The sequence below is a fragment of the Belonocnema kinseyi genome, chromosome 6 (genome assembly GCF_010883055.1).
Source record: "Belonocnema kinseyi isolate 2016_QV_RU_SX_M_011 chromosome 6, B_treatae_v1, whole genome shotgun sequence".
NCBI classification, from domain to species: Eukaryota; Metazoa; Arthropoda; class Insecta; order Hymenoptera; family Cynipidae; genus Belonocnema; species Belonocnema kinseyi.
Genome location: NC_046662.1, coordinates 123,488,191 through 123,501,607, shown reverse-complemented (window position 1 = coordinate 123,501,607; position 13,417 = coordinate 123,488,191). Strand labels below are relative to the sequence as shown.

The 13,417-nt window shown below is 32.2% G+C and overlaps 1 protein-coding gene and 1 long non-coding RNA gene across 4 annotated transcripts in view; one reads left to right on the top strand and one right to left on the bottom strand.

Annotated features, from left to right (window-relative positions):
- The window catches only part of LOC117174599 (mitochondrial chaperone BCS1), a 105,479-nt gene extending 97,779 nt beyond the window's left edge, over window positions 1-7,700 (bottom strand). Inside the window, exons 1-2 of one of the 3 annotated variants that reach the window (XM_033363831.1) lie at window positions 7,428-7,700; window positions 4,538-4,715 (exon numbers count right to left, since the gene is read on the bottom strand). In XM_033363831.1, coding sequence (XP_033219722.1) covers window positions 4,538-4,668 — 131 coding nt within the window. In that variant the 5' untranslated portion in view covers window positions 4,669-4,715; window positions 7,428-7,700. Of the gene's footprint in view, window positions 1-4,537; window positions 4,953-7,427 lie in introns of those variants that run through there. The other 2 variants (XM_033363830.1, XM_033363832.1) reach the window with 2 other exon arrangements.
- Window positions 4,506-12,842, top strand: LOC117174600. Its single transcript, XR_004467320.1, has 3 exons — window positions 4,506-4,642; window positions 10,629-10,811; window positions 12,611-12,842. It is a non-coding gene; the product is annotated as an uncharacterized LOC117174600 (long non-coding RNA).
- The last annotated feature ends 575 nt before the right edge of the window (window positions 12,843-13,417 follow it).

The window sequence follows — 13,417 nt, the reverse complement described above, 5'->3', positions numbered from 1 at the left end:
AAGCTATCTAAGGATGGTACTATAGAACGCCACCTCAAGGTAGGCCTAGTGGCGCCATCTCTTGGTCAGGCCGGAAACTTATCAATCCACCCTCGTAAATACCTCTTCATGCAGCGAGATTATTTTCCTCGGTAAAAGCCGGTTGCATAAATTGGGAACCCCAGGACGATTGCGAGATTGAAGAAATATTTTAAAAATTTCTTTTAGATCTGAATATAGTTAGCGGGACCATTGAAGAAGTCAAGGAAGCATTGGAGAAAACATATTCTGCACAAAGGCAATTTCTAAACAAGTCGTCTTACACTCAGGTTTCCGTGAAAAAGAAACCATGTTTTAGGAATGCTAAAGAAATTTCTGACACTTGGACATGCTTGCTAAAGAAAAATATTTCAATGTGTCATTTCGAGAAGCTGACAAACCATCTTCATTAAAAACCTGCAGGATAGTTTTCTTCGAAAAAAGGAATCCACTTTAGAGTTCGGCATTTTAAAGACGCTCTACCCTACATGGGAAGATAATCTGTCCGACGAGAAAAAAAATGCGGAAGTCATAAAAATTATTATGAATTACTTTGGTGAAACGTGGCAAGAACTGTTCTGCCCATATGAAGTGAGTGTTTTCAACGCTAAAAATAATGGAGTTTCAAATTGAAATTTAATAGTTTTGCATTCAGTATTATTTTTATATTGCAGGAAATTGTTTCGCCTGAAGACATCATTGTACCAGTGGGACACCCGAGAATTGTTACGCTAGGTAATAAAATTCACTAGAGCTTTAAAAAATTACTTGAAAGTGGGGGATCCAAGTTCTAACCATAAAAGCGGGTTTCCTCACTTTAGTTAACAAGCATTATAACTAAGTCTTTTTTGCTCTGTGTTCAATTTTTCAAAAGTTTTTTTTATACAGAGCAACAAAGTATTTAATTTCAACCATTTTAGTCTAAAAGCGGAAAGTTGAAATTTGAGGGTTGTATTTTTAATTTCTCGCTTTATGAAAAAAAAATTAAACTAAAGATTTTTCACTCTCCAGGCAAACTTTTACTTCGAAAAAGAAAAGAGCCATGAGTAATAAAAATTAAATTAATTTACGATGTTAGATAAATGTTAGTAGACTATAAATGTGCGTGGGCACATTCTCATTGCGCGCTAGGCGCGCGACGCTTCGCGCCCAGTTTAAGTGTGCGGGGGTGCTCTAGCGCTTCGCGCTCGTCTTCGTACGTTTCATGCATACACTTTTACGACATTTTTTAATTATCATAAAAATTAGAGCTTCAATCGAAAACTGATTTAAACTTCTGTAGAATTACAGCCATAAATTTTAACTGCATTTTTTTATATTGTTTTCATACAAGGTTCTCTAAGCACCTACGGCTTTGAAGATTACATTCTCATGATGAAACTGGCGCTCGATAACTTGTGTCGAATTGAAAAACTTTATCAAGATAATTTGTAAATCTTGTTCAAATCTTCTGAAAACAACGTTTTAAACTTACGGATCTCTTAAAAACAAAAATTGCAAATTTTAGAAAATTATCCAACTTTTGAACTTTTGTGTAATTCAGAAAGTCTTTTTGCCGTGTAGTAGAAAACTTTAAAAAAATTTATAAAACTCACAACAAACTTTCTTCAAATTTTGAAAAAGCTCTAACTTTTGAATTTTTGTCTAATCGAAAAATTCAACTGAGATAGTTTCTAAATATATTTCATATCCAGTGAAGAATTTAAATAAAATATCCTAATCCATCAGAAAAATATTTGTTTCTATTTTTCTGAACATTTTCAAAAATTTCAAAAGTACAGTGAAACTCTTTAATAGCCCTCCGTTCTATAGCCCTTCCGATAATTGAGGCCGCGCCGCATGTAGGTGTAACAGGAACTGCGCGGGGTGCGCGGGATATGCGCCTATCACTCAGGCGAGCACTCAAGCATGAACAAACAAAAGCGGAGCGGGCTATAATGAGTTAGTTCCCATCCATCGTCAGCCCCAAAATTGGAGCTATAGCAGAGTTTCACTGTATACCACTTTTCTATTTTTCTTTGAAATTAAACATTTTATTTGGATAATTTGCGAGTCTTCTACCCATTTATCATAAACTTTGACAAAAAATTATAAAATTAAAAAAAAAATTTCAAATTTTGAAAATGCTCTAAATTTTTTAATTTTGGTCGGAAATATCTACTTAACGAACTTAGCCATCATTTTGGGAATCCTAAGAAATGTATCAAAGGCTGACTCGATTGTACAAATCCTATAAAAGTTAGCGTGGCTACAATTTTCAGGTAACCATACATACATACAGACACCGACAAAATTTTATGATTTTCGGATTCTGTAAGTGCCGAAACGTAAATATCCGTTAAAAACCAGAGATCGAAAATTTAGAAGTTTACATTACACTCTCATGAATGAGAATGTAAAAATCAGGAGAACTAATTCGGAACAAAAAAGTCGAAGAATTCGAAAGGGATATTAAAAATCATTGGACTGTATTTAAAAAATATTCTACGTAATATAACTTAAGAATTTCTTAAAATTCTTAATTTGGAAAATAATTAAACTTTTTTTTTATTATGTTGCTATCGAAAAATGTTATGAGTGTAATTTCCAAATATATTTAATATCTATGAAAAATGTCCCTTAAAATTTATTTATTTATTAGCAAAACTGTTATATCTATTTTTTAATTATGAAAATTAATTATATAACTTTTTTAAATGTCATCAAAATTAAAAATATCATTTGGATAATTTGCAAGTATTTTTGTAATGTATCAGAGGTATTGACAAACATTTCTGAAACTTAAAACAAAATTTGTCTAAAATTTTGAAAAAGCTCTAAGTTTTTTAATTGTGGGCTAATCGAAAAATTCGTCTAGATAGTTTTCAAAAGTAATTGGTATCTAGTAAAAATTTTGAACGAAATTTTTGGATCTATGAAAAAAATAATTTTTTCTATTTTTAAAAATGTTCAAATTTTGGAAAAGTATATAACTTTTCTAATTTTCATAGAAATTAAAAATTTTGTTTAGATAATTTGCAAGTCTTCTACCCATCTATAAGAAACTTTGACAACAATTTTTAAAATTTTAAAAAAATGAAACTTTGGAAAATGCTCTCTATTTTTTTATTTCGATTGAAAATGTCTGATTAAAGAACTTCACCTTCATTTTGAGGACCTTTAGAAGTGTATTAAATGTTAACTCGATTGGACAAATCCTTAAAAAGTTAGCGTGACTACACAATTCAGGTAACCATACATACAGACATACAGGCAGACAGACATACAGACAGACACTGACAAAATTATATGATATCCGAAACTTTCACCAGGGGCGAAGGCTATAGTCAGAATTTATCCAAGAACATTAAAAGCACGAGAACTTTTTGGAATTTGTACAAATGGTCTCTTTGAATGTGCACCCTATTGGTAACTCAAGATCGGGATCTCAAAAAGCAAAGAAGAAAGTGACTGCTCCAGCAAATCAACTAACTACACAACGCTCTATTGTTACCTAATCAACTGCAATATTATTTTAAAAATAGACGAATTGTAATCAACAATTATAGTTAGTTCAAAAGTTAATTATAGTTACCGTTCCATATTTTCTTATATTAAGAAAATGTTTTAAAAGTTTCACATTAATTTAAATGGTTTTGTATGTAGAATCGCAAACGTTTATAATATAGTTAGCTAGCTTTTATAAGCAATTTACGTACAAAAGACTGTATTACAATCTAGTTAATTAATGTTGGTATATATGTACAATTAGAAAGGGTTATAGTATAGCAAGCTATCTTTCATACGCGATTCACGTTCAAAAAGCTATGTCACAATCTCTGTATTCAGATTGGAACCAAATTCTTGAGGCAAAAGAAGCTTTATTCATTTTGCTCAAATAATATTATAATTAGATATTGTTTTACTCTATAGTCCTTTTTTGTTTTTAACTAGAAGTTTCTCGATAGAGCAAAACAATATTGAATTAAAATACTGTGGGCATGAAAGGAAAAATTCGATGTCTGTTTCAAATTTAATTTTTATTCTTTATGTTTAGTTTTATTTTTATTAAAATAAATTTGATACTAGATGGGTTCCAACACTCAATAAATTAGTGGTATAAAAATGCAGATAGCTCATAGACAAATTGTGATAATAAATATATTTTGTATTTTTGACAATGAAAATAAAAATACAATGTACTTTTTACTGAACCGATTTTTATTTAATTTTTATAATTTAATACATTTTCATTTATTTATTTCTCATTTCTAAAATCAAATAGATTCAAATTATTTATTACGGCGTTTTACATAACCTGTTAAATTCGAGTCTAGTTAAGAAGTTTATACTTTCGTGCGTAATTTTCAACATTTCTATAACAATGTCACGTCGTTGCGCGTGAGTCCACTTTTTACATAGGTCTAGCGTACTAAAATTCCACAAGCTATTATTTACAGTGAACATAGTCCAATATTAAAAATAAATAATATGCTTTAGATTCCACTAAAAGTAATAGTAGTAAATAATTAAATCTTACCGTAAAAGTGTCGTACCAAATTGTGCCCCTTTTCTCATTAAAGCCGCTCCAGCACCAAGTCCAAACAATCCAAAACCTGCTCCAAAGTATGGATTGTCAGCCAAAGTTTGTAAATAGTCTACAACTGTCATTTTTACTTTTATTCTGTCATCAGGTTATTAATTTTATTGTGGAGATACTGAAATAGAGTAAAAAACTGTTTCTTGTACACTTTGGCTTACAACTTGTAGGATTCTACCTTTAAACTCATCTTCACCATTTAAATATAACGCACTTTCACTTACAGTATTCATAGTTTAATTACTAATTACGTTCATTTTTTAATGTAAAATGTGTGTATCACATGAAGGGCTATGTTTTAAAAGGTTATAACTAAGTCATGTTGAGCTACTGCGCTTGCATGGCGCAGCGACTCTCATTGGTCGCTATTAGGTATTTTCACTTCAACCATCAGCTAACTTCACTTCGTTAAAAGCTGGGAGGAAAACAATGGCCAAATGCACAGAACAAACCTTTATTTCTGTTATATATTGGTAATTAATAATAATTATTATCTTTTTCCCATTTGATTAAATTGTAATTAAAAAATATAAACTATTTTTCAAATACACTTATACAGAAAAAAATAGCTTTTACGAAGATATTGGCAAAATAGGGCAAAAATGAACTAAATCCCATGCATTTGGTCTCTTGTTTTCCCCTCAGGAATCTACGAAGTGAAGTTACCTGTTGATTCAAGAGAAAATACCTAATTGGCGCGCGATTCAAATCGGGTATAATTAAAAATTATTGAAATTAAAGAACATCATTATTATAAATTGTACATTAATATCAGAAGTTACGTGATGTAAGATGCGTCCATCCGTTCGTAAACAAGATAACTCTAGAAAAAATGACCGAATCAAATAGATCTTTGGCACAATTTTTCTAGATACATAAAGAAAGGACGAATTCGTTAACCAGCCATTTTGGACAAAAATTCAAAATTCGAGCATTTTCAAAATTCATGGGACCATTTTTTTGTATTCAAAAAGTTTATGTACGGCTATTTATAGTACTCAGAAAGCCAAACAATTTATCTTAATGACTTTTTTCAGTAAAAAAATTCTCAGAGTTATAGCATTTTCAACATTTTATGAATCAATCGAAAATAAAAATGTTAAGCCAAACAACGCACGATAGAAAAAAAAATCAAGCGAAGAAAAACATTGCATTTTGAAAGCCCTACAAGATTATCATAACACATTTTTTGATTTTCTAGCAAAACCTCGAATTCATTTTTTATTGCACAAAAAATAATGAAAAATAAAAAATTCCATTTGATTTTCAAACTACGCAGGATATGAAAAAAAATTAATTTACAAATATTGTGATCCCAAAGAAGATGTTCAATTTTGTTAAGAATAACTTCGTGATAGGACGAGTACTTTTTGTTTTATTCGTAAAAAATAACATTGAACATAAAAAAATTAAAAATTGTGCAGAAGCGACCAAAGTTACGAAAAAAAAGAGATTGAACAAAACCTCTTTAAAAATGTCTGCCGTTAATCGAGCGCGCAGCGCGAGTGTCACGATGGGAATGTATACCTAAAAGCCTACAGAGATTCAAGAAACTTAATCTTTAACTATACTTAATTAGGTAGAACATTCAGAATATTAAGATGCATATAAATACTGCGATCTAAAAGAGATCTTTTTGATAAAGCTTTATTCAAGCATACCAAATGCAAAGAATAAATATCCAAGCGCGCAGTGCAAGGTGATGTGTGGCGTCATTATGTGACGTCATTATGCGACGTCTCTGAATTAAAAAGAGCTGTTTTGAGCTGAAAACGTTATTTTAGGTATCTAGTACAATTGTTTTATGCAATGGACATTTTTACATGAAATTATGCGAATATTCATACATGCTATGTTGAATGTGAGAAATATATTCATTTAAAAATTACTTAGTAATAAGTATATATTTTAATTTCAATAATTGTTAATTATACCTTTTTTGAATCGCGTGCCTTCAGCGACGCCCTGGCGGACCGAAAAAACCGAATGGAGCCTCTGCAAAGTAACCGTAAAGACCCCATTCAGTTCCTTTTTAAAAAACTAAAAAAAAAAAAGCAAAATCAACTTTTAAATTGTTGAAATTCAGATTCTACGTTAAGATTTGCACTAGAAACTCACGGAGTAATCGCAATACTTTTGCTTGCAGCGTTAAAAACTTTAAAAAATAAAATACCTGACACTTACATGGGCCGAAGGCGCCTTCAAGTGCATCTACTTTTAGTAGCAGTTAATAAGCGTTTCGTCGGTAACTTTAAAATTTTGTCTGGATGCTAGCGCCACGCAGTTGGAACTTCAGACAACAACGCTGCGATGCAAGTGAGAGAAAATTTCATTTTTAAAATTCGCGCGCAACATACTACTTGATCTATTACGGTTGCGCTTGAAGTCACCTTTAGCAGAAGTTATTGAGGTTTTTTTAATTTTTAATGCTGAAAAAAATGGTATTGCGATTATTGAGTGAGTTTCTAATAGAAAACTTAACGTAGATTCCGAATTTCATGGGTACTTTGTAGAGGCTACTTTCGGTTCCTTCGACCCGCCAAAGTCGTTCCAATACAAACACTTTATTTATTAATTTAGTGTGATTGAAAAGTCTGGAAGGTAAGTAATACAATCATTTATCAATTTCATATTTTAATTTGCAATGTATGGATAATTATATACAACATTTCTGAAGAAACATTGCCAATGCAATAAGTACATAACCTCAAAGCTAAGCTTCATATTCGCCTACGCTAGAAGTTCTAACTTTAAAGAAGAAAACACTTAGTATTTGTTTTTAAACATTCTCCATAAAATGTCAACTATACTAAAGACCTATAACACATACCTTCTCAAAACAATACTCCTGGTATTCGTCAAAATATTCTATATCATTTTCTTCATGAAAATTCTTCTCGCATGGTTCACTTAGGGCCACAGCATTCCCCACAATAGACAAATTTTCTATGTCGATATTTTAGAAGCAGTTATGATCATACGCTTCATGCACGTTGGTTATTTGCTGCGTGCGAATTCCGAAGTACAGATTTTGCAAATCCTGACATATAAAAAATATAAATATCAGTTATTATCGCATTTTTATTCCAATTTAAAATTCCCGTCAAGAGCAGCAACTTTACCGATAATACACATGCTTGGTAGTACAATCGAGTAACTCTGATCGATCAGCGCCAAGCAGTTTTCAGTCGCTTTGGTCTCCATTCATGTATTTTTGTTAACCACTTTACTCTCATTTTTTATCTCTTACGCGATTTGTTTCGAAAAGTCAGATAGCAAGCGCATATCCCACAACCGAATCATTGACCGCTTGTAAGTTTTGAGCGTCTCATAGATTTGAGCATTTTTGTGCGCCTCGTTCCAACAGCCTTTACCAAATATTATCCCATAAATATGTATTTTCAAGACCTGGGATACAAAGTTTTATTATTAGAACGAACGGACCTTCCAAGTAATAATCATCGTGTTATTTTTTAATAATTTACATATTCAGTTTTCATTATTAAATAAGAATTCAAAATAATAAATTTGAAGAAAAATGAAAGCGAGGTTATAAACTTTTGTAACCAGAAAAATGATTTATTTTACAATTAAATAGTTAATAGTATCCATCAGTTTTAATTTAAACATGGTATTATATTTTTAATATCATTTAAGTATGTATTTACTCTTCAGTTTCCTCTTTTTAGAATAATTCAACATTTTCTCCCTTTTTCTATTTTTTTCTGTCACATTTAAAGGTAAAAGAAAATGAACTACGAGTAATTCTCATAATATTTGTCTCCTGACTAACGCATACAAAATATTTATATATTTAATCAACTATTCACACAGTTCGTATTCGCGAAAAGTTAATTTCTACCAAAATAAACATCTTTCAAATATCAAAATATTTTGAAGATTGGAATAGATGAAATTGAATTATAGAATAAGAACTAGCTTTGCAGCAGGTAGGAAAATCTGAGTCAAAAATGTGCTTTTAAACGCTTTTTCCGAATTTTCTTTGTTGTATTTCACTACTGCCCAAAAGTCCCGTGTTAGGTGCTTATTCATCCAAAATAAAACTTCCATTAGCAGAATAAAACAAAGTTCAATTTTGACATTTTTCTCACTCACATTTATGAGTAGGTTGACTTCAATTATTAAAAAGACAACGGCTGTTCCAAAAAATGCAAAAATTTACTTACATTTTTTTTGTAATTAGTTCTCTATCATTCTAAATAATTTTATAAGTTATGTGACAATTTAATCTACGAAATAAAAGTAAAAGCCTTTTTTAGAACAAGATTATTGTTTGTTTTCTTATGTACTATAATAAATAATTTTGAAAAATGTTGAAAATGTCAATGAAGCTACGAAATAAGAAAACGAGCCTTTTTTTTATAACGAGACTATTTTTTATTCTCCGCAAAAGTCGAAGTTCTTACGAAGTGCAACTTCCCATCCGGGAATTCGTTCAGGTTTTTCACCGGGTGCATTGGGAACTGTTCAGCGGCACTAGGTGAGTGGGCGGATCCACACGGGTGAACCGTTCAGAAATCACACTTACCTATAGTTAAAAACTTTCCGAACGTGGCGTGCCAACCGCACTTTAAAAATAATATGGCCGCCTCCATTGTTTTGATTTAACAAGTCGCTTGATCAAATAAATAATTAATAGTCAGACAGGATTTTTTGAAATGTTTATGGAATAAAAAATTATTCGCCATGGAAGAGGTACGTAGTATGTTTATGAAAATATGAAATTACTTTCACCAACACTATGTGTGCGACAGGTATTCGACGCATTCGTAACATAAACAATAAACATACAACTTATACCACTCTGAAAGTCTTGTGCACTACACTTGAAACCACACTTGTTGGAAACTTTCGCTTTTATACAGCGATTTTTAATTTTAACATTCTTTCCTTCATTCACAAACTATTAATTGTTCAATCATTATTTATTTACATTTGACTCGCGCTCACACCGGCAGCCATATTTTTTTTAAGTGCGGTTGGCACGACACGCTCGGGAAGTTTTGAACTATACGTAAGTGTAATTTTGCACATGCGTGTGTGCATACTTCTAGCAACAGAAAAGTGTTCATTTTTAGTTCCACTAGTTTGGTTTCCCTATGTCTATTCTCCATGGGTGACTATTTCACCGGACCGAGAAGAGGTAGGTGAATGCGAGTGAGTACAGAAATTAACGGGAGGAATTAGCGGAAATTAGTGGTGTCAGAACGCAAATATATCGGGCATGCGCAGTACGCTGCGCGCGGTACCTATTTCAGTAGCTAATGGGAAGTTGGCGGGAACTTTTAAATGTGGAAATTTGCACTTAATTATTTTTCAGCAGCCTGCTAAAACAAAAAACAATCTACTCGCTGTATCGCATTTACAACAGTCAAATTATCGTTAAATACTTATGATTAATAAAAAGTTATCTTGCATATCGGTTATATAAAATATTTTTCTTTTATCAAGCATCATTATTTTATTTTTCTTATTGTAATTCTGCTGAAAAATACTAAAGTGAAAATTTCCGCATTTAAAATTTTACGCCAACTTCCTATTGTCTACTGAAATAGGTGCCGCCCCCAGCGTACTGCGCATGCCAGAGATATCCGCGTTCTGGCACCACTGGCGGAAGTTGGAAAATTAGGCATATTTAAATGAAACTTGTATGAAACGCGTAGCATAAAGAAAAGTGTATTCTGAAGAGTCTAAAAAAGAATATAGATATAGAATTAGCGCCCGGGACACACCTCGTTAGATTTGCAGAAGACCAAAATCCCATAATGGCAAATCCACTATCCAGCTCATAATTAATATCTTTTTCATCGCTTTCTAAGATCGTTGTTGACATTATCGTTTGCAACAATAATTGGTTTGATGCAATTGCAGCAAAAATAATGTTTTTTCGCTGCCTTTTCATTATAATATCCTGACAATCTTTATATTCGCGCTAAAGCTTTTCACACGCGTCCGTTCAAAGAATATGACACTTTGTAGTTCAATTTCGTAAACCATGCCCTTTTTACAGGTTCACCCGACGAGTGAACTAAGGGAGAAACCTGAACGCTACCCGGGGAGACATGGCAAGCTGCGTAGTTCCAGAAACGCCGCCCCCAATTGGCGTTAATGTTACGAATCTCGATTCCAGCTTCTGTGTCCTTAATGCAACTGGTTTAGGAAGCTGTATGGCTATGTCTGGTTGAACCGTCATGTAAGCATTTTTAGGCTCCAGCTTCTGTGGCAGAAGGAAGATGTATGGAATTTTCTGGTTGAACCTAGAGTTCTGAGCCGGTTATATTACTTTTAGAACGGTAACGACAATGAGAATATTACCGAGAAATAAATTCTTCTAAATTTATGAGAATTTATTTTATTTGATAGAAAATCACGAAGGAATAATAAGGAGACCCAACTACCAGTGAGAAGCCATCTGAAACTGGCAATAGAAACATTAACATAAGTGATACGCACATTACATGAAGATCTTAAATTTGAGTGCGCAAGTGCGCAGTTGTTCTCTTCCTATACATGGAAGAGTGCGCGAGTGAGAAAGTTTGTCAAATTGACGTAAGTTAGGGGTTATGTTCTTTTGTTGATCATCATACGAAAGATACACAAAATAAATATATGAACAGTATTTTCGGTACTTGTTTGAAAAATGTGTGAACAGATTTTGAGAAGGAAACGTATAGGTAAGTACGTTTTAAATTTGTAATGTGATAAATAGGCTAAAGATTTTCAAGGCTCTGAGAAGCTCTGAAAAATTCTCCGCAGGCACTCAGGTAGATATAGTTAAACTTTAAAGGTCCAGGTCGCTCGTTTAAATGTTTTAAAGGCTTTAAAGTGTCCTTTCCGAAATTGAAATAAAAATACGATCATAAATAACAAGCAGAGGGTCCTTTGTTAAGCTTTCGAATTAAAATTTAGAAAAAGATTTTTTTAATTTCATAGTTAACAGTCTAAAACATAATAATTCGGAATCTACGGGTTTCGATGATTTCAGATATCTAACTTTTTTTAATGTTTAAAATTGGAATTAATACAACCTTTATCATAAATGGAATGAGATACGTCAAGAAAAGACAACATTTTTGAATTCAACTCGAAAATTGTATATTAGTATATAAGTATATTATCGTCGCATCACTCTTAAAAGGACCCAAATCTCTCCGACTATCTCCGAGACTAAATCAATCAAATCGAACCTACAAATAGTCTTAAACCGGCCAGACTATTTCGCCTGAAAATACTCACATACACACAATTATTTGGAAACATAATTGTGAAAGTTATTTCTTTACTAATTTTACAGATATCAGCCAGGAGAAAGAGAATAATTGTGCAGAGTTCAATTTCACGTATTTCAGAAGGAGCCTACACAGAGACATGTTACCTTCAAGAAAATGGGGTTACAATGCACACTTGCATCAAAACAAACAAACAGAACCTCTCAACATACGTCAATTTGACAAACTTTCTCACTCGCACACTTTTCCATGCATAGGAAGAGGACAACTGCGCACCTGCGCACTCAAATCTAAGATCTTCCTGTAATGTGCGGATCACTTACGTTAATGTTTCTATTGCCAAGAGGGGGAACGGAATTAGGTCTCCTTATTATTCCTTCGTGTAGAAAATTAAATTTTTTGGTTGACTTGGAACAATTTTTAATGTTGAAAACACATTTGAAGTATATGATGAGCATCCGCTCCAGTATTTGAAATGGAAAACACTTATCAAACAAAGTATTGTTATTATTTGTTCAAAATGAATCTGAATGCATATTATAGGTTATGTCGGCGCAGAATCTGCTAAACACGTAACAGTTGTTAGTTGTTATACACAAAATATTTTATCATAAAATATGTACTTAAAATCTTGTCTTTTTAAAATGTGCACGGAACGTGTATCACCTTTTAAGCGTGTCATTAAAAGAAAATCATTTGGTTAAAATTTATAAATAAAAAAAATTGTTGAGCGTAAAGCTAAGATTAAAATATACATTTCCAGATAATAATCGTGCTACGCACGCTTCAAGCACACATGCGACTCGTACGATGGGACCCATATCGCACGCAAATGGCAAGCATATTCCGCGTTTAACTGGTGGGTAAGTGTGTGCGTGCAAAATGAGACTCATTCAGCCATCACTTATGTTATTTCGTCGTAGTTCTTACTGATTAAATATAAAAAATGTGTCAATAATATCAGAGATGAGTTGGGAGATTGCTCATGTAATGGAATAAGAGACTACGTCAAAATCCGACTGCTAAAAGTGCCCTCTTGGTTTGTGGGTCAACTCCTCGGAGTTACTTAGCAGTTTTCGGCATTTTTCAGACGTTCCGCGTCGGTAATTGCTGAAGTTAGAAAATTTTAAAAATGAGTTACCACCGCAGTTACAATTATAGGAGTTACCATAAATGTAAATGATGTACTGCATATTTATTTACCACTCGAATATTAAGTGTTTATTATATAATTATTCTAGTGATTCACAATTATTAGTGAGTAGTTATATAATGAAGACTAATTATTTATTTTTAAAATTAAAATTTTTAATATTATATCGTTACATAGCTATTTATATGCTATAAATCATAAATGATGACTTATAATTTTAATACATCACCGGAAAAAGTTTTATGTTGACCTATTTTTTAATGACTGAAAAATTTTATTTATTTTAATTATAACAGAGCTAAAAATTTTTCTCTATGCTGTAACGGTTGACCTCTTTGGACTACTCCCACTCATATTTTGGGCTATAAATGTAGCGCGTTAGCCCAGCGCAAGTCAGTTCTCTCTAATCTTTGATTG